At 40.7% G+C, this 19,598-nt stretch overlaps 1 protein-coding gene across 3 annotated transcripts in view; it reads left to right on the top strand.

Annotated features, from left to right (window-relative positions):
• Window positions 1-19,598, top strand: part of fsip1 (fibrous sheath interacting protein 1) — a 65,592-nt gene that overhangs the window by 11,645 nt on the left and 34,349 nt on the right. For all 3 annotated transcript variants that reach the window (XM_014210449.2, XM_014210447.2, XM_014210446.2), the window contains exon 9: window positions 3,462-3,629. In XM_014210449.2, the coding sequence (XP_014065924.2) occupies window positions 3,462-3,629 (168 nt within the window). The remainder of the gene's footprint in view (window positions 1-3,461; window positions 3,630-19,598) is intronic.

Raw genomic sequence — 19,598 nt, 5'->3', positions numbered from 1 at the left:
GAAAAAGCAATATCTCAGACTGGCAAATAAAAAGAAAAGATTAAGATGGGCAAAAGAACACGGATACTGGACAGAGGAACTCTGCCTAGAAGGCCAGCATCCCGGAGTTGCCTCTTCACTGTTGACGTTGAGACTGTTGTTTTGCGGGTACTATGTTTAGGGTAGCTGCCAGTTGAGGACTTGTGAGGCTTCTGTTTCTCAAACTAGACACTCAAATGTACTTGTCCTCTTGCACAGTTGTGCACTGGGGCCTCCCACTCCTCTTTCTATTCTGGTTAGGGCCAGTTTGCGCTGTTCTGTGAATGGAGTAGTACACAGCATTGTACGAGATCTTCAGTTTCTTGGTAATTTCTCGCATGGAATAGCCTTCATTTCTCAGAACAAGAATAGACTGAGGACTTTCAGAAGAAAGTCCTTTGTTTCTGCCCATTTTGAGCCTGTAATCGAACCCACAAATGCTGATGCTCCAGATACTCAACTAGTCTAAAGGCCAGTTTTATTGCTTCTTTAATCAGAACAACAGTTTTCAGCTGTGCTAACAATTGTAAAAGGGTTTTCTAATTATCAATTAGCCTTTTAAAGTGATAAACTGGGATTAGCTAACACAACGTGCCATTGGAACACAGGAGTGATGGTTGCTGATAATGGGCCTCTGTACGCCTATGTAGATATTCCATAAAAAATCTGCTGCTTCCAGCTGCAATAGTAATTTACTACATTAACAATGTCTACACTGTATTTCTGATCAATTTGATGTTATTTTAATGGACCAAAAAAATTGCTTTTCTTTCAAAAACAAGGACATTTCTAAGTCACCCAAAACTTTTGAATGGTAGTGAATGTCAGAGCGGCATTGGACTTAGTCATAGTGGCATAGTATAGAATACAGTATATACATATGAGATGGATGATGCATATTTACCAGCAATTAAAGTGACTAAGATACCATAGAATAGTATAGAGGACATATGAGATGAGTAATGCAAGATACAGAGGCATTATTAAAGTGGCTAGTGTTTCATTTCCTTAAAGTGTCTACACTGTATTTCTGATCAATTTGATGTTATTTTAATGGGCAAAAAATGTGCTGTTTTTTCAAAAACAAGGACATTTCTAAGTAACCCCAAATTTTTTAATGGTAGTGTAGTTTAGATTTGGGCAAATCCACGGTAACAGAGTGATGCTGAGACTGAGATTTTTCACTTTAAAATGTATGTCAAACTAAACACAATGGTTGCAAAGTTAAACAAGCCAAAGTGAAATATCTGAGTCTCTGCATCACTCTGTTACTGTGCCCATATGCATGTTTTGAAACAATGACTACTTGGCAGCTACGGTAGCTGATTTTGACTCCCCATAGTCGTTATTTACCAGATGCCCTGTGCCATGCAAAGGTCACAGGGATTGCCACCTCTTCTGAATATTAGACAGCAATCTTATTCAGTATTATGGTTTATTCGTATGTGCAGAACATTTGTGCTTATGCAGTGCCAGGTGCATTTGAATAACCCCCTGTATTCCTATGTTTAATATAATTTGTGAGAGTGTTTGCCACCTGGAGCAGACAGTTTTCTGTTCTGCAGCCACCCACTGACCCACACCCTGTAAACTTCAAATGGTTGATTTTCAGGTGCAATTTTCCACAATTGGCTTAGCTGGCAGCTGTGGCTGCAAAGCCTGAATTTTGAGGTCAGTTATGATGAACCTTGCCCGTCTGGTGAGAGGACCTAGACTAGCACTTCTCTCACATACGGTACCATTTAGTCTGACCTGGACTGCCATGCATCCCTGGAACATCTTGCCAACGTTTTGAAGTCTGGCTGCTGTATTTATGATGGTTTCCTTTACTTTTTAGAACAATACTGCTGTAATTACGTGGCGGATATCAAACCGAGAGGAGCATACATGTAGATGCTGGGGTCTTTTATTGGTTAGAATTAGACTTCCTGTTATTGCGTGGCGTGCTGTTATGAATGGCTGTTGAATAGGGAGCACGTATTTCATGTTGATTGTCAGGAATCCACAGTGACCATGCGGGCAAGTGCACCGACAGGGAACTTGGCAGGGCCAAGTAGGACTCATAATCAGTTACAGGCCATAGCGCTGCGTCTGTGTCTCTCTTCCTGAAACACTTTCATGATGGCCTTGCCTCCATTACTAGTACGATCCTCAACTGCGTATTGTACTAGAAACCTGGGGTGATAAACATGGCATCACACTGAGTGCTCTTTGAAAGGCTGCCTTTCCATAAACACAGGAAGACTTCTCTCTTTAGAAAGTGAATCGCTTAGGCCTACCTCAGGTACCACTGTGTTTTCAGTGTAGGACAGGACACAATGTTCCTCAGATTTGGCTGTAGTTTTTCCTTAAATTAATCTTACAGATCATAGGTACAGTAATACAGTATATAGGCCTTTCAATACAGGGTGTTGAAGAACAACTTTGTGCGTCATTCTCTATGCCTCAACAGTATAAATAAATGAAGTGTGTCCAAGACCCTGGATAGCTCTGTTTCATCATGTCTCTTCCTAGATCAATCCTGTTGTGCTGCACATCCAGTAGCTGACCGATTTGTCTGTTAATGTGTCAATTTGTGCTCCTAGCAATTAGACTGTCCTCTTTTTACATTCACATTCTATCATTATACTGTATTCACATTCGATTGGTCAACTATATTACTACATATTTTTATCACGAAGTAATCACACACAAAAAACAACTAACTGGGCATATAACTAATGGGTTATAATTTTATTCAGATGGGTCATTTTGAAGTCCTTGGTTTGTGCTAGGTGGTAGTGGAAGCTTTATGGCTCTGTTTGTTGATAAAATATTATCCTGTTCACTCCTCTTAATGCACTGAGATCATAGCGTGAAAGGGTTTGGCTCTCTCTGTGGAGCCGCTACTGAGATCTCTGAGCTTAGCAGTAGGGCTGCTGGACAAGTCTTAGCTCATTACTGGGCCCAAAATGAGCTCACCATCCATCTGCTGTTTCATATGATATAATGTAAGCCTTACGAGACAGTCCCTCATTGTGAGGCAGAGGCAATTGTTAAATATTTGGCATTTTGAGGAGTTCTTGGCAAGACCCATGGAGCAGAGTGACCAGTAGTCTGTCTTCTCTCCAAAAGCGAATTCTGGGTGCAAGAAAGAGTTGTATTTAGAGTACCTTTTGTAAAGAGTGTAATTTGTGACAGTAGTTTGGATGGGAGGTCAAGTAGTCCAATTTTGTATTTGAATAATAACCGGAGGGTAGATTTAACTTGGACATGGCTTCGGTCCAGTTTTGAAGATATAGGGTTTGCCAAGTATTTCTGACAGAATTCTCAGTTGGGAGTCTGTTTTTTGTGCTCAACCTTTTTTCTTTTGTTGTTATTTGGGGGACATTTTTGTGCCCTTTCTACTTGGAGGGAGGGACCGCTTGTCATATACTACAGCCTATATGTTGTCTTCTTCCTAGGGAGACCTGTGGGCCGCTCCAGTACAAGCGGGTGAGGGTTACACCCCCGAACCAACAGAACGAGACCAGCTAATTCACATTGACTCCAGACTGCAGCTTCTCCTTCCTGTTGAAGACTTCCTGTCTGTGCGAAGCACCTACCCTGACCACAGTCTGCCCCAGGCCCAGGTATGTACTGTACAGCCCAAATGTCTACTGCCTAATAGGCCTGGGTTCACAAAGGTGCCATTAACTACTCAAAACACCATCTCTACCTGCAAAGAGCCAAGATCATTAACATGGTCAACACAGTGGGACATCAACTACAGACTCTTGTAAAAGCTTTGTTCATTGGACCTCAGGCAGACCCACTTTCATAAAATGGGAAAATTTGTGATTTTGTGTTGTTAGTTTGCACCCTAACTTTAGTACTCACATGTTGAGTCATATTACCCCAACACCCATGCTAAATGCAACAGAATTGCATAGTTTACCCCTTGTAAATTGTAAAAAAATAAAATTACAAAATTTGTCTGAACATTAGCAAATTGTAGGCTACTTTAAGTTTCTGCGAGGCTGAGCTTGAGAATTGCCCAATAAATGTTCATTCACTTTTCTTATGTTGCATGCACAAATCTATCTGGCTCTTACCCATACTAATGCAGTACAGCAAAGTACTGTAAATTCCGGACTATAAGCCGCAACTTTTTTCCCAGGCTTGGAACCTCGCGGCTTAAACAATGACGCGGCTAATATATGGATTTTTCCCGCTTTCAAAAAGATTTTTCTCCAAAAAAACACATTCTGTGACATGCTCAGTTTTTTTGGCGGCATGAAGCTTTCATTAGACCAATGAAATTGCCGAACGGGTTAAGGTCAAACAACTTTTTTGTTTACTGTTTAGATTAAATCGAGCGCTCTCAAACTTCCCATCATTCTGATTACGGTAGTCATTTTGTCACCCTCATCATGGCAAAGACACGGAGAAATGCATATGATGCAGCTTTCAAGTTGAAGGCGATTGATCTGGCTGTTGGAAAAGGAAATAGAGCTGCTGCCCGGGAGCTTGGTCTTAATGAGTCGATGATAAGACGTTGGAAACAGCAGCGTGAAGAATTGACTCAGTGCAAAAAGACAACTAAAGCTTACTGCTAATTTTTTATTTTTTGTTACAAGCCGTGTTTCGTTAAAGCCTGTGTAAAGTTCATTTGTTTAAATGTACTGGTAGGCACCTGTGGCTTATAGACATGTGCGGCTTATTTATGTTCAAAATAATTATCATTTTTAAATTCAGTGGGTGCGGCTTATATTCAGGTGCGCTTAATAGTCCGGAAATTACGGTATATGCAAAATCTACAAAAATCAGGGTTTGAGGCGAAGGATGATGGGAACGATTTCCCTTCTTAAAACTACCACAATGGAAGAGGAACATTGTGTCCATTGATGCACATGAGGATTCCAACATCTCCTTGTGTGCTGTTTGAACGTACTGTTCTGGAGTGGCATGGTCATTTATCTGCTCATTGAAACCCTATGTGCTACTTGAAAGTCAACTCTCAACTGTTTACCATTTCATCACTGAATATATCATTTATCTTAGATTTGAATTTCAATGACAGAATAATAAGGCTAATTTATTCAGCTTCTACATTAGGAAAGCAGAAGCTGTACTTTTTCTTCAGGTTAGGTAGTTGAGACAGCTTGTTGAGGAGCCTAGATAAGACTTGGCAAGGCATGACTCCTGTGGCTCTCCTCGTTTACTGGGTCTTTGCAGAAGAGGAATCAACACAATAAAAGACAACAATAGTCATAATCAGTATTGATACCCCTTCCGTAAAGACCATTTTTGAGGACATTTAAGTTCATTGTATTGGCACCAGATTATCTTTTGTCCTCACTTTAGTGACTTCTCCCAGACATGAGCTCACTCAGAATTATCTCAGAACCTTATTGCTAAATTCACTAGGCCAGATGGCATCCTCATTAGTGTCTTCTGTTGAGGCTGTGTTCCTGGGGAAGATGTTTTTGAAGTCATAAAATGTTTTGGGATAAGAATTTTGAGCATCTAGGGTATCATTTCATTCTGTCACTGATTGGATCAGTTTGGAAAAAGAATGGCCATGGAATCCCAGCCTTTCAATGTCAAGTTCACGTTGTATTTCGTAATGTCCTGAGTATTTATTGTGCTGGAGAAGAGTAGATGAATCTCTGCCTGTCCGATTTGACTTTTTCTCATGCTCCCACCAGAGGCCTAGATCTTTTCAACCATTCAAAGAATATTAGTAACAGAATGTGACACTGAAGGGACCATACAAAGTTTGATTTCGAAAGGCAAAAATAATATATGCGGTGCGATGTTGCAAGCGGCTGTGCCCATAAAAGAGTTTTTAGCAGTTTGATTGCCATGTCTGAGGGGGCAGGGACTTGAAGCTATGGTCACAGTTATGGCATGCGCATTAAAGCTGGACTACATTGTCAATAAACCAAGAGCTTGGGACTATAAGGTTCTGTCAGCATTTTTGTCCAATTTTTGCTATTGACCTGTTCAATGTTCTCGACCTATATAGTACTCTGAATACCCCAATTTAGTGTTGTTAAGTTCAAAAGAATACAATATAAAAATTGATGACACCATTCAAACTAATGAGGGTTTGGAACTTTAAAGCCAATTATATCAGAATCATCTTTTGGCAGATAGAACGTTATAGTCCCAAGCTCTCTAAATCACTATATACACCAGCCCTTCATTCTGCCTCAGTGGCGGTAAATCCAAGGGTGGTCGTAAAATGATATGCTTTTGTTTTGTGGTTGCCTTTCTTCTCGGCAGTAGCTTGCACAAGTCTGACTCCTAATTGAAACCGTTTGGATGCACTGTAGTAACCTGCTTACGTGCCGTACACACACCGCCAAGTTATCGGAAAAAGTTATTTATTGGAAAGTTCTTCCTTGCTCACACTATACAAAATGAAACATAGTGTGTCTTTTTAAGCAGCACATGTTAACCTTCAACTAACAGATTGCTGTTGGAACAATCTCATTTCAGATCGATGACCTTCTACATTTGACATGGAAGAGGCAACTGTTTTAACACCCCATCATGCCCAGAGCTTAATGACAGGGCTGCTCAACATAGAGGCATCAGGGCATACAGTTACAGCATACTACATGTAGATGATGTGGAATAGTGTCTCCTTAATAGTATTCTTAATCTCATCATACCGCAGTGATATTTTTTACTATTTTGGAGTCCGGTGTCTCAGACCAAGGCAGAAGATACATTTTAAATGCCTTTTTTTGTTACTGAGACGTTCTACCATGCACACATATCTTTAGTTAGGGTGTGGTCTTGTCTACATCCTGTTTTTTAGCCAGACATGCAGCCTTTGGTTTAGTGGTGGACCTAGCCCAAGTTGAGTTACTTGAGGCTGACGTTTGATTTTGAAGTTCTCTTTTATACATACCTCCACTCTATTGTAAAACACTGGCATGCAGGCCTTGGTGGATATTGCACTGATTTAAATGAAAGATGCATGGATTCCTGAAAAATCAATTTTGTTAAATGGACCTGATTCTAAGAAACATCCGTCAAATGGCCCTTTCACGGCAAGGGTGTCTCAGGTGGAGGGCTTACATAAGAGAGGCCCTGAACTCTTTCCCCTTCCATTTTTTGCTCTTTATTCTAGGAAGTGGCCATGTATCATATCAATCTCATACCTGTGTTATAAACATATAGTTAACCTCACCTTGTTGCAAATAGGATGTGGTACTAAGAAGTTGTGGACATGGTTGTCTATCATTACTGTATATGCACCAGCCCCTTACAGTGTGTTTGTGTGGGAATGTGTGTACCACCCAAAGGTAAAATCTAGAGGTGGGGACTCAGTTATGAGCATCAGCTGTTGAGTGGTGCAGCTTTTACATTTCCTTATGACACATGCTATTCCTGCAAGAGGTGGCTGGTAGGGAATGTAGTGGTCAAAAGGGGTGGTCACCATGGCAGCAGATGCAGTGGGATTTGACTATGGAACAGTTTCCTTAGTGACCATTGCGATTGCACCTGATCTTTCCCCCAAGAATATCAAGGCCTTGTTAACGTTTGCCTCCTAACTCCAGCATTGCTATTGTTGTGTGCTGGCAGGCTATTTCTGCTATAAGGCTATGAGGTCACTTTCTGGGTTTTGAAGAAACCTATGGTTTCACTGCACTGAATGGTGAGTCAGAGACCAACACAGAAAACGCCCTGCTGACCACCACATGAGCAGAGTGTTTACTAGGCCTATACTTTGCAAACTCAGCTTATTTGATATCTTAAAACCCGTTAGCAGCTTTGGCAATGTGTACTAGCCCGTCTTGCCATGCCATCGCTACAGGAGTAACAAATCCCACCGAGGCTTTGGAGATAGTGTCATCTCTCAAGCAATCACAGATATTCCTTAGTCCTAGAATGACTTAGAACGTTGTATGAGGAGGTGTTTTGTTCCACGTTTTGAGCACTTCTGTTTGTTTTTCTTTCCCAAGACCCACTGTGTGCCTTGCCCTCAATAGGACTAAAGTAATTGATATGACAAAATGGGGCCGGTGTAGATTTCAACAGAACAATATCAGTTCCTCTAATCCTTTGCCAATAGGAAGATGGGAGTAGAATTCTTTGCCTTAATATTAGAAGAAAATGTCCTCCTTGATATATTAAAAACACTACCAAAGGCAACAATACAAAAGGTATGTTCTGTTTCTGGACAACTGCTTTAGTTTTAAAGTCCAACTTGTAGTACATTGCACATTGTTAAACCAATCTGACACAGTTGAGCACCAAGCCATTTAGACTAGCACGACCAAGGCAAGAGATGACAAGGCGGTCAACCTATGGTCTGGTATCAACCTTAATTTGAGGATAAAGTACAAAACAGGACGGTAAAGAGAGCTTGGCCTTGGGAGCAGTGAGATGTCATCTGGTGGCACTTTAATGTTTCTTGCCTGGGTAAAGAGACCGTAATCCACACCCTTCCCTTCCCTGTAATTCCCATGAAACAGGTTTATAGGCTCTTTATAAACACGTTTCCCATTGGTGTTATCCACAGGAACACTGGTGTTTATTTATTTGGTTAACTTTCTTTGTTTTCTTTTTTATTCCGATGTTAAGACTCATGAGTTTGATATAGGCCTGGGCCTATACTAGTGATACAATGATACATGGATTTAAGAAACAAAGGCACTGCAAGCCATTTAAAATATGCCTTCTAATAGCCTAAAGCAGGCAATCCTTTCCTTTCCCTAGTTACTTGCACATTTACATTTACGTCATTTAGCAGACGCTCTTATCCAGAGCGACTTACAGTAGTGAATGCATGCATTTTTTTATTTTTATTTTATTTTTTTGTACTGGCCCCCCGTGGGAATCGAACCCACAACCCTGGCGTTGCACACACCATGCTGGAGTTGCAAACACCATGCTCTACCAACTGAGCCACAGGGAAGACTTGCCTTGCCTGATACAGTTGTAATAATATTATAGATATAGCTGTTCATTCAGCAGTAGGACAGGAAATGATGACAGGAAATTATCACATTCCCCTGCAGTCACTACTTGTCTGAATGTATGGCCCTGGCCAGCTATACATTAACTACTGGCACTGCTCCCCTGTTCAGCAATCTGTGTCCTTTAATAAACGTCATTGTATAATTAAGCAATGAGGCCCAACGGGGTGCGGTATATGGCCAATATACCACTGCTAAGGGCTGTTCTTAAGCCCTGAATGCTGATTGGCTGACAAAACATTTATTTTTACTGCTAAAATTACGTTTGTAACCAGTTTATAATAGCAATAAGGCACCTCAGGGATTGGCCAATATACCACGGCTAAGGGCTGTATCCAGACACTCGTTGCATCCTGTGTAAGAACAGCCTATTGGCAATATTCCACAAACCCCCGAGGTGCCTTATAAGTTTCTCAATTTATTCATGTGCGTCATTCTTTGGCTAAAGTTATCTCTACTTCATATTGTTGAAGGGTCTAAAGGGGGGATGTCGTTGGTTAGTGGTCTCCAATGTATCCCTATGCTTTAGCTGAAGTGTTGTGATGTGTTGGTGAGAGAATAGCGTAAACACAGAGGCAATTTCTGGATGTTAGTATAGGTCCTCCTTTGCCGAGAAATGTGTAGAACATATTACCCATGCAAGACTTCAAAAAGATTGCACACTAATTTCCTCCAAGCTTTACATATGGTTTAATTGTATTGCATGCCTGTTATAAGACATAATATTTGTGCAATATTGTATTCCATGTTCTTTTTGGGTAGTAGATAAGCCATGAGGTTTTGATCTACGGAACAATGATTGCTCCAGACCACCCTCAGTTCCCCAGGAAGGAACTATAAAGTCCAGATGACCCACGAGTACATCTTCTAATACCTCAGGAATGTCCAGCAATCAGAATGTCATCTGCTGATGATCCAGCATGCTGTTGTAAAAGCTGAACTCTTGTGTGAGGGAAGGAAAAGGTCAACTTCGACACAAGCTAATATAGAAACTAGGACATTTGAAAGATGTAAATATATACTGATCAAAAAATATAAACGCAACATGTAAATTGTTGGTTTCATGAGCTGAAATAAAAGATCACAGAAATTTTCCATACGCACAAAAAGCTAATTTGCCATGATAATCTATCCACCTGACAGGTATAGCATATCAAGAAGCTGATTAAATAGCATGATCATTACACAGGTACACCTTGTGCTGGAGACAATAAAAGGCCACTCGAAAATGTGCAGTTTTGTCACACAACACAATACCACAAATGTCTCAAAGTTTTATGGATCATGAAATTGTCATGCTGACTGCAGTAATGTCCACCAGAGCTTTTGCCAGAGAATGTAATGTTAATTTCTCTACCATAAGCCGCCTCCAACGTCGTTTTAGAGAATTTGGCAGTACGTCCAACCGGTCTCACAACCGCAGACCACGTGTAACCACGCCAGCCCAGGACCTTCACATCCGGCTTCTTCACTTGCGGGATCATTTGAGGGGGTGCTGAGGAGTATTTCTGTTTGTAATAAAGCCCTTTTGTGGGGAAAAACTCATTTCTGATTGGCTTGGCCTGGCTCCCAAGTGGGTGGGCCCTTGCCCAGTCATGTGAAATCCATAGATTAGGGCCTAATGAATGTATTTCAATTGACTGATTTCCTTATATGAACTGTAACTCAGTCAGATCTTTGAAATTGTTGCATGTTGCGTTTATATTTTTGTTCACTCAGTATATGATCCGACATTGTCCTCTTTTTATTATTTTTTTATATTAAGTGTATATGTTTTTCTATATGAGTCAGGTCTCTAGTAAGTAGAGGGATACTGAGAGAGATCAGTGTGGGCTGCAGTGTATGTCTTTGTAGGTTGATTAGTGTGGGGTTATGGGGTTGTTGCTGTTGGATTGACCTCCATGTCCAGGCATCACTGTGCAGGTGGTGCTGACAGGCCACATCTGCATTTCACACCTCTGTCTGTGAGGCCGGGAGAAGGATTATGGGTCATGGCTGGGCAAAGCATCAGTCTGACAAAGGATCTCAGCCAGTGCTTCCGCACGGCAGACCCCAGAGCTCTCGCAGCGCAGAGCTCTTGGCGAGGCATGTGGAAAGACCTTGGCAGATAGCCAGAGTCCACGTGGCACAGCCCAAATACGAAGCTCCGCTGTAGCCTAGCCTGAGAGGGGAGCATGCTTTTCTAAGAAACAACCGCTCTGAATGAGTCAGACAGGCTACGTCCTGTTTTCATTAGTACACATTCATCTTTCACTGCTTACAATGAAGAGCCCTGTCAGGTCACCTGCAAGACAACACAATGTTGTTAATTTATTAGATATGCAAAACAGTGAATATACTTTTTCAAGCTAGACATGGTCGATCATGGTTAGCACTAGGATGAGAGTTTAAGCCTCTGCAAGAGCATTAGTCCTATAATTGTATGATATGTATGCATTCACTACTGTAAGTCGCTCTGGATAAGAGCGTCTGCTAAATGACTAAAATGTAAATGTAAATGTATCATGAGTATTGTTTTTAGCATTATCAGTGATCAGAATGCACTGTGGTCCTTACTGCATTATTGCTGCATTATTGGTTATTGGGCAGCGTGCCATGTCTTTGTTTATCTTATTTCCTACTATGTTCGGAAAAAAACAGGCCCTGTTTGGCTCCTCTTCAGTCTGTTGACAAGGGAATGGTGCAGTTTCGGTGGCTCTTGTTATTCTTACCTGAATCTGGACTCCTGTAGTCAAGAATAAATCTACCATCAATATGCTTTCAAGCTGCTGCCATGTATCGACTGTAAGAATAAATATATGGCTCCTATGTGAATACACGTGCTGACAGATAGTAAGTGCAAATGTGACCTAATTAGTTGTCTTGTTGCAGTGGGTGGGCTATGCAGTGGTGTCTGTATCAATAGGGATCCAGCTGTTGATCTAACCTGGCAAGCAGCAGGACAGATGGGACCCACATTGGACTCTTGCAGGCACTGCTCAGTATCAGTCGCAGTGGCTGTTCTTCACTCCTGAAAAATAAAACATTCGCACAACGACATGTCACTTGTTCAGGTACAGGACCTAAAAAATATGAAAAATGTCCACACCTCTGATATGATGCCAGGAGTTATCTTTACTCGTACCACTCTGATTGATTGTATTTTAATTTTGTCTTGAGTAGGGCTGTGGCGGTCATGAAATTTGGTCGGCCGGTTATTGTCATGAAAAAGTCTACTGGTCTCATTGTAACTGACCGTTAATGAACTGAAACACCTTTAGCATCTCCAGGCCTCCATGCATACAAGCTGCGTACAAGCCTCAGATGCACGCCTTTGGAACATCAATTTAATATCCATTATTTATTTTAGTCAGGGCTAAAGAAACATTATAATATGAAGAAAATGTGTTTCAGAAAATGAGTTGGCCTAACCTCTACCCTATGTTATCTGGCTATGCTCCATGCCATAGGCTGTAGGCTTTTTCATTTATCTGACAAGATATGCTTAAGTCCTGTGCCATTTTTATATTATATGATTGTAAAGAAAGAATAATATAATTTAATATTAATATAGTATCATATAATAAGGATATTTTTCCCATTCGGGAGTGACTGCACATATGAAGTGGCTCTGTTGAGCGTAAAAGTTATCATTTGAAATAACTCTAAATCTAGCATATAGGACCTATTTGGCAACTTTAGTTGTGAATGATACAAACCTTAGAATGTCTAAGAAATCAAAACATAGATGGGCTGCATGATACGACTATAGGCTATTCATGATTTGAGAAAGTTGGGGAAAAAAGCTTGCGCTCTGTTCCTTGCCTCAGGCTGGAAAGCTGTTCTCTCTTCAAATGATCATATTTTCACCCATCAGACTATTCTCAATTGAATCTTGTCTTCACTAATATGTCAAATTAGTTTGGATTTAGAATGGCCCATTATAAAGTCGGCAGGAACAGGGGTGGGGGAACAGGGGCAGGAACAGGGCTGGGGCGAAAAAAGACATGGCATCTGTATGCACTCAAATAGCAAATGGAGGCCGAGCGCTTTCCCGCCGATATGTTTTTCTATGATGCCGGGTAGGCTACTTCGGTTTTATAGTGGAGCTGTGCTTAATATGAGCTGCTGAGAAATAAATATAACTTATTGCACTCCATGCATCAACCACTGAGGAAAATGCGCTCGCCGCACAAACTGTGTATGCCATGGGCTCTCCAATCCTTTTCCTGCAGCTTCCCAGTGCTTCATTTGGGAAACCAAGTGAAATCTGTTCGGGAACATCAATAGGAACATGTTTTCGCGACTGTTGACAGCCCCTCTGCACACTTGAGAAAGGAATAAAGGAGAGCGAGGAAGAAGCCACCCAATCTACCTACCTCATCCCCATACTGTTTTTATTTTATTTACTTTTCTGCTCTTTTGCACACCAGTATTTCTACTTGCGCTTCATCATATGCTCATTTATCGCTCCAGTGTTAATCTGCTAAATTGTAGTTATTCGCTCCTACGGCCTATTTATTGCCTACCTCCTCATGCCTTTTGCACACACTGTATATAGACTTTCTTTTTTTTCTAATGTGACATTGACTTGTTTATTGTATAATTGGCTTGTTTATTGTTTACTCCATGTGTAACTCTGTGTTGTTGTCTGTGTCACACTGCTTTGCTTTATCTTGGCCAGGTCGCAGTTGTAAATGAGAACTTGTTCTCAACTTGCCTACCTGGTTAAATAAAGGTGAAATATAAAAAATAAATAGAAACGCATGGTGGTGAGATATTCTGTATAGCTAAAGGTAATGTGTCACCCAATTTAGTTATGGAAATTGAAAAAAAATCCCTATTACTAGACTATTGAAAACAAAATAAAATTTCACTATACTTGTAGGCTAACTGGAAGCCGCCCTGCACAATCAATGAACCAACAGCATTGCCTAGGGCTCTGCGTTCTCTCCCAGAGTCGTGGATAGACATTTTGGAGTGTAGCATAAGGTAACCGGTTCATCCAGTATGCATAATAATACAGTCCACACTCAAAGGTGATTTACTCAAATTTGTTTAATTTTAGAGTATAGGCTAGACCAGTGGTTTTCAAATGTTTTATAGTCCCGTACCCCTTCAAATATTCAACCTCCAGCTTCGTACCCCCTCCAGCACCAGGGTCAGCGCACTCTCAAATGTTTTTTGCCACCATTGTAAGCCTGCCACACACACACTATATGATACACTCATTCTTATGTTTAATAAATGTGAGTTTTTGGCACAACCCGGCTCATGGGAAGTGACAAAGAGCTTTTATAGGACCAGGGCACAAATAATAATAATAATCAATAATGTTGCTCTTTATTTAGCCATCTTACATATGAAACATTATTTGTTCATCAAAAATTGTGAATAACTCACCACAGGTTAATGAGAAGGACGTACTTGAAAGGATGCACATAACTCTGCAATGTTGTATTGGAGAGAGTCTCAGTCTTAAATCATTTTCCACACACAGTCTGTGCCTGTATTTAGTTTTCATGCTAGTGAGGACCGAGAATCCACTCTCACATAGGTACGTGGTTGCAAAGAGCATCAGTGTCTTAACAGCGTGAAACTCTGAGCACAGCCCTATCCAGAAATCTGGCAGCGGCTTCTGATTAAATTCAATTTTCACAGAACCGCTTGTTGCAATCTCGATGAGGCTCTCTTGTTCAGATATCGGTAAGGGGACTGGAGGTAGGGCATGAAAGGGATAATGAATCCAGTTGTTTCGGGGAAAGTACCTGTGTAATTGCCCACCCAGATCACTCAGGTGCTTCGCAATATATCACATTTGACATTGTCAGTAAGCTTGAATTCATTTGCACACAAAAAAATCATACAATGATGGAAAGACCTGTGTGTTGTCCTTGTTATTGCAGACAGAGAAGAGCTCCAGCTTCTTAATCAGCCTCAATTTTGTCCCGCACATTGAATATAGTTGCAGAGAGTCTCTGTAATCCTAGATTCAGATCATTCAGGTGTGAAAAAACATCACCCACATAGGCCAGTCGTGTGAGAAACTCGTCATGATGCAAGCAGTCAGACAAGTGAAAATTGTCAGTAAAGAAAACTAAGCTAGTCTCTCAACTTAAAAATCATGTCAATACTTTGCCACTTGATAACCAGCGCACTTCTGTATGTTGTAAAAGCGTTACAAGGTCGCTGACCATATCATTGCATAATACACGAGAGTTCAGGAGCCTTGCTTTCACAAAGTTAACCATTTTCACTAGTGTCCAAAACATCTTTCAAGCTGTCAGGCATTCCCTTGGCAGCAAGGGCCTCTCGGTGGATGCTGCAGTGTACCCAAGTGGCGTCGGGAGCAACTGCTTGCACGCGCGTTACCACTCCACTATGTCTCCCTGTCATGGCTTTTGCGCCATCAGTACAGACACCAACACATCTTGACCACCAAAGTCCATTTGATGTCACAAAGCTGTCCAGTACTTAAAAAATATGTTGTCTCTCATGTTGTCCTGGTTTCCAGTGGTTTGCAGAAAAGGATGTCTTCCTTAATTGACCCCCCCATAAACATAACGGACATATGCCGTTGAAGTCGGAAGTTTACATACACTTATGTTGGACTCATTGAAACTCGTTTTTCAACCACTCCACAAATTTCTTGTTAACCTCTCTAGGGTCGGCGGGACGAAATCGTCCCACCTACTCAACAGCCAGTTGAATCCCGTGGCGCGTTATTCAAATACCTTAGAAATGCTATTACTTCAATTTCTCAAACATATTACTATTTTACACCATTTTAAAGACAAGACTCTCGTTAATCTAACCACACTGTCCGATTTCAAAAAGGCTTTACAACGAAAGCAAAACATTAGATTATGTCAGCAGAGTACCCACCCATTTTTCAAGCTAGCATATAATGTCACATAAACCCAAACCACAGCTAAATGCAGCACTAACCTTTGATGATCTTCATCAGATGACACACCTAGGACATTATGTTATACAATACATGCATGTTTTGTTCAATCAAGTTCATATTTATATCAAAAACCAGCTTTTTACATTAGCATGTGACGTTCAGAACTAGCAAACTTCCGGTGAATTTACTAAATTACTCACGATAAACGTTCACAAAAAACATAATTATTTTAAGAATTATAGATACAGAACTCCTCTATGCACTCACTATGTCCGGGCTATCTACTGAGAATATTGCTTTCACCGAAAAGCTATTTTGCAATATTCTCAGTAGATAGCCCGGCATCACAGGGCTAGCTATTTAGACACCCAGCAAGTTTAGCCCTGACCAAAATCAGATTTACTATAAGAAAAATGTTATTACCTTTGCTGTCTTCGTCAGAATGCACTCCCAGGACTTCTACTTCAATAACAAATGTTGGTTTGGTTCAAAATAATCCATAGTTATATCCAAATATCCTCTGTTTTGTTCGTGCGTTCAAGACACTATCCGAATGGTAAAGAAGGGTGACGTGCACGACGCATTTCGTGACAAAAAAATTCTAAATATTCCATTACCGTACTTCGAAGCATGTCAACCGCTGTTTAAAATCAATTTTTATGCAATTTTTCTCGTAAAAAAGCGATAATATTCCGACCGGGAATCTGTGTTTAGGTTCAAAGACGATAGAAAATAAAAACATGGGGTCGACTCGTGCACGCGCCTCAGCCCATTGTCCTCTGATAGAGCACTTGCCAAAAGCGCTAATGTGTTTCAGCCTGGGGCTGGAATTACATCATTCAGCTTTTTCCCGCCTTCTGAGAGCCTATGGGAGCCGTAGGAAGTGTCACGTTACAGCAAAGATCCTCAGTCTTCAATAAACAGAGTCAAGAAGCTCAAGGAATGGTCAGAGAGGGCACTTCCTGTTTGCAATCTTCTCAGGTTTTTGCCTGCCATATGAGTTCTGTTATACTCACAGACACCATTCAAACAGTTTTAGAAACTTTAGGGTGTTTTCTATCCAAAGCCAATAATTATATGCATATTCTAGTTTCTGGGCAGTAGTAATAACCAGACTAAATCGGGTATGTTTTTTATCCGGCCGTGTAAATACTGCCCCCTACCCCCAACAGGTTAACAAACTATAGTTTTGTCAAGTCGAAGAAATTTGTCCAACAATTGTTTACAGACAGATTATTTCACTTATAATCCACTGATGTTTACATACACTAAGTTGACTGTGCCTTTAAACAGCTTGGAAAATTCCAGAAAATGATGTCATGGCTTTAGAAGCTTCTGATAGGCTAATTGACACAATTTGAGTCAATTGGAGGTGTACCTGTGGATGTAAGTCTGGTTCGTCCTTGGGAGCAATTTCCAAATGCCTGAAGGTACCACGTTCATCTGTACAAACAATAGTACGGAAGTATAAACACCATAGGACCACGCAGCCGTCATACCGCTCAGGAAGGAGACGCATTCTGTCTCCTAGAGATGAACGTACTTTCGTGCGAAAATAGCAAATCAATCCCATAACAACAGCAAAGGACCTTGTGAAGATGCTGGAGGAAACGGGTACAAAAGTATCTATATCCACAGTAAAACGAGTCCTATATCGTCATAACCTGAAAGGCAGCTCAGCAAGGAAAAAGCCACTGGTCCAAAACCGCCATAAAAAGGCTACCCAAAACGTTTGACCCAAGTTAAACAATTTAAAGGCAATGCTGCCAAATACTAATTGAGTGTATGTAAACTTCTGACCCACTGGGAATGTGATGAAAGAAATAAAAGCTGAAATAAATAATTCTCTCTACTATTATTTCACATTCTTAAAATATAGTGGTGATCCTAACTGACCTAAAACAGGGAATTCTTACTAGGATTGAATGTCAGGAATTGTGAAAAACTGAGTTTAAATGTATTTGGCTAAAGTGTATGTAAACTTCCGACTTCAACTGTACCAGGAGCTGTGCCAGGCCCGCCATGTCAGTTGACTCATCGAGCTGTAACGCATATAAATCACTGGCTTGTATGCCAAGCAGTAATTGTTTCAAAACATCTCCTGCCATGTCATTGATGCGTCATGAAACAGTGTTGTTTAATGAAGGCATTGTCTGTCTAGTTTTTTTGGCCTTTTCCCCCAGCATTGTCCCAGCCGTATCCGCGGCAGCTGGAAGAATGAAGTCCTCCACAATAGTATGGGGCTTGCCTGTCCTAGCCACTCACCATATAAGATGCTTCTAGACCCTTCTTATTAATGGTATCTGTATCTTTTATATATGTCTTACTACTCGAAAGTCGTCTTTATTCTCGCTCAAAAACCTCCCGTGGCTTATTTTTCAAATTGTCATGTTTCGTTTCTAAATGTCTGTACAAGAGTGAAGGTTTCCTGCGAGAAAGTAACGGTTAATGTGATTGGATGTTCATTATTTGACTAGGCTACCTGTATTTGACATTGTTATTTCGCTGAACACTAGATGGTTCAATTTTATTTTTGGTAGTGAAATCGAGGCTACTCGGGCGAGAGAAAAAACCTCACCCAAATGTATAGCCTCGTTGGAAAATATAAATGTACTGTTTGAAAATGTGAAGAACATTTTTATTTTTCATATATATTCATTCTTTATAAAAAATTAATATATGTGAATCACATTTTAATTTGCCGTACCCCCGACGGCCAGGGGTACCCTAGTTTTGGAATACCTGGGCTAGACCAGTTATGTACCAAAGACATCTTAAATCAGTTTTGTTTTATGTTTTTCTGCCAATGCGTAATATGCGGTAGGCGAGCATATTACACATTGTATAATGGTGCAAGCATAATTTTAATGATGTTTTTTTTCGTGCTTGGGCTTATATGCATATGCATAAACACTCATTCTTCCAAACAAGCTATTGTCCAATAGATTGATGATCATATTATGAGCAAAAAAGCATGCTATTTTACTCTACAAATGGTGTCAGTAGAGGTGTTAAATCTATTGAAGTCATTACCCAATGGTAAATCTAAAGGTTATGATCTTATGACATTTTTTTTACTTTGCTTTGCTGCTCCCCAGATTGTAGCTCCACTGAAATACATATTTAATTGGTCACTGGAAAAGGGAACATTTGCAAATGAATGGAAGCATGCTAAACTGTGACCAATCCCGAAAGACTCCTGCCAATAGTCGACCAATTAGTCTACTCCCTTCACTCAGTAAGATATTGGAAGGTATTGTGAGTAGACACATATGGGAGTAATGGAAAAGAATGATCTGATTACAGCCAATCAGCATGCTTATCGCAAAAAACATTCCACCACCACTGCATTGGTTGACATGACTGACCAGAGGCTCAATGCTATGGATAATGGCAGGTTTGTGGAGTACTATTTTTACATTTTAGTGCAGCATTTGATTTAGTGGATCATGAAATAATTTTGACAAAATGATAACATTATGGGTTTAAAGAAGCAGCATTGAATTGGGTACAGTCATATCTAACTGACAGGAAACAGTCCCTATATCAATGGGTTGTTTTCTTCCCCTCGTGCTTTAAACTGTGGAATACCACAGGGCAGCTGCCAAGGGCCACTTATTTACGCTGCTCTGGCACCCCAATGGTGGAACAAGCTCCCTCACGACGCCAGGACAGCGGAGTCAATCACCACCTTCCGGAGACACCTGAAACCCCACCTCTTTAAGGAATACCTA

Source organism: Salmo salar, chromosome ssa09 (assembly GCF_905237065.1).
Source record: "Salmo salar chromosome ssa09, Ssal_v3.1, whole genome shotgun sequence".
Classification (NCBI taxonomy): Eukaryota; Metazoa; Chordata; class Actinopteri; order Salmoniformes; family Salmonidae; genus Salmo; species Salmo salar.
Note: the sequence above shows the minus strand (reverse complement) of the source record. Positions and strands in the feature narration are given on the sequence as shown.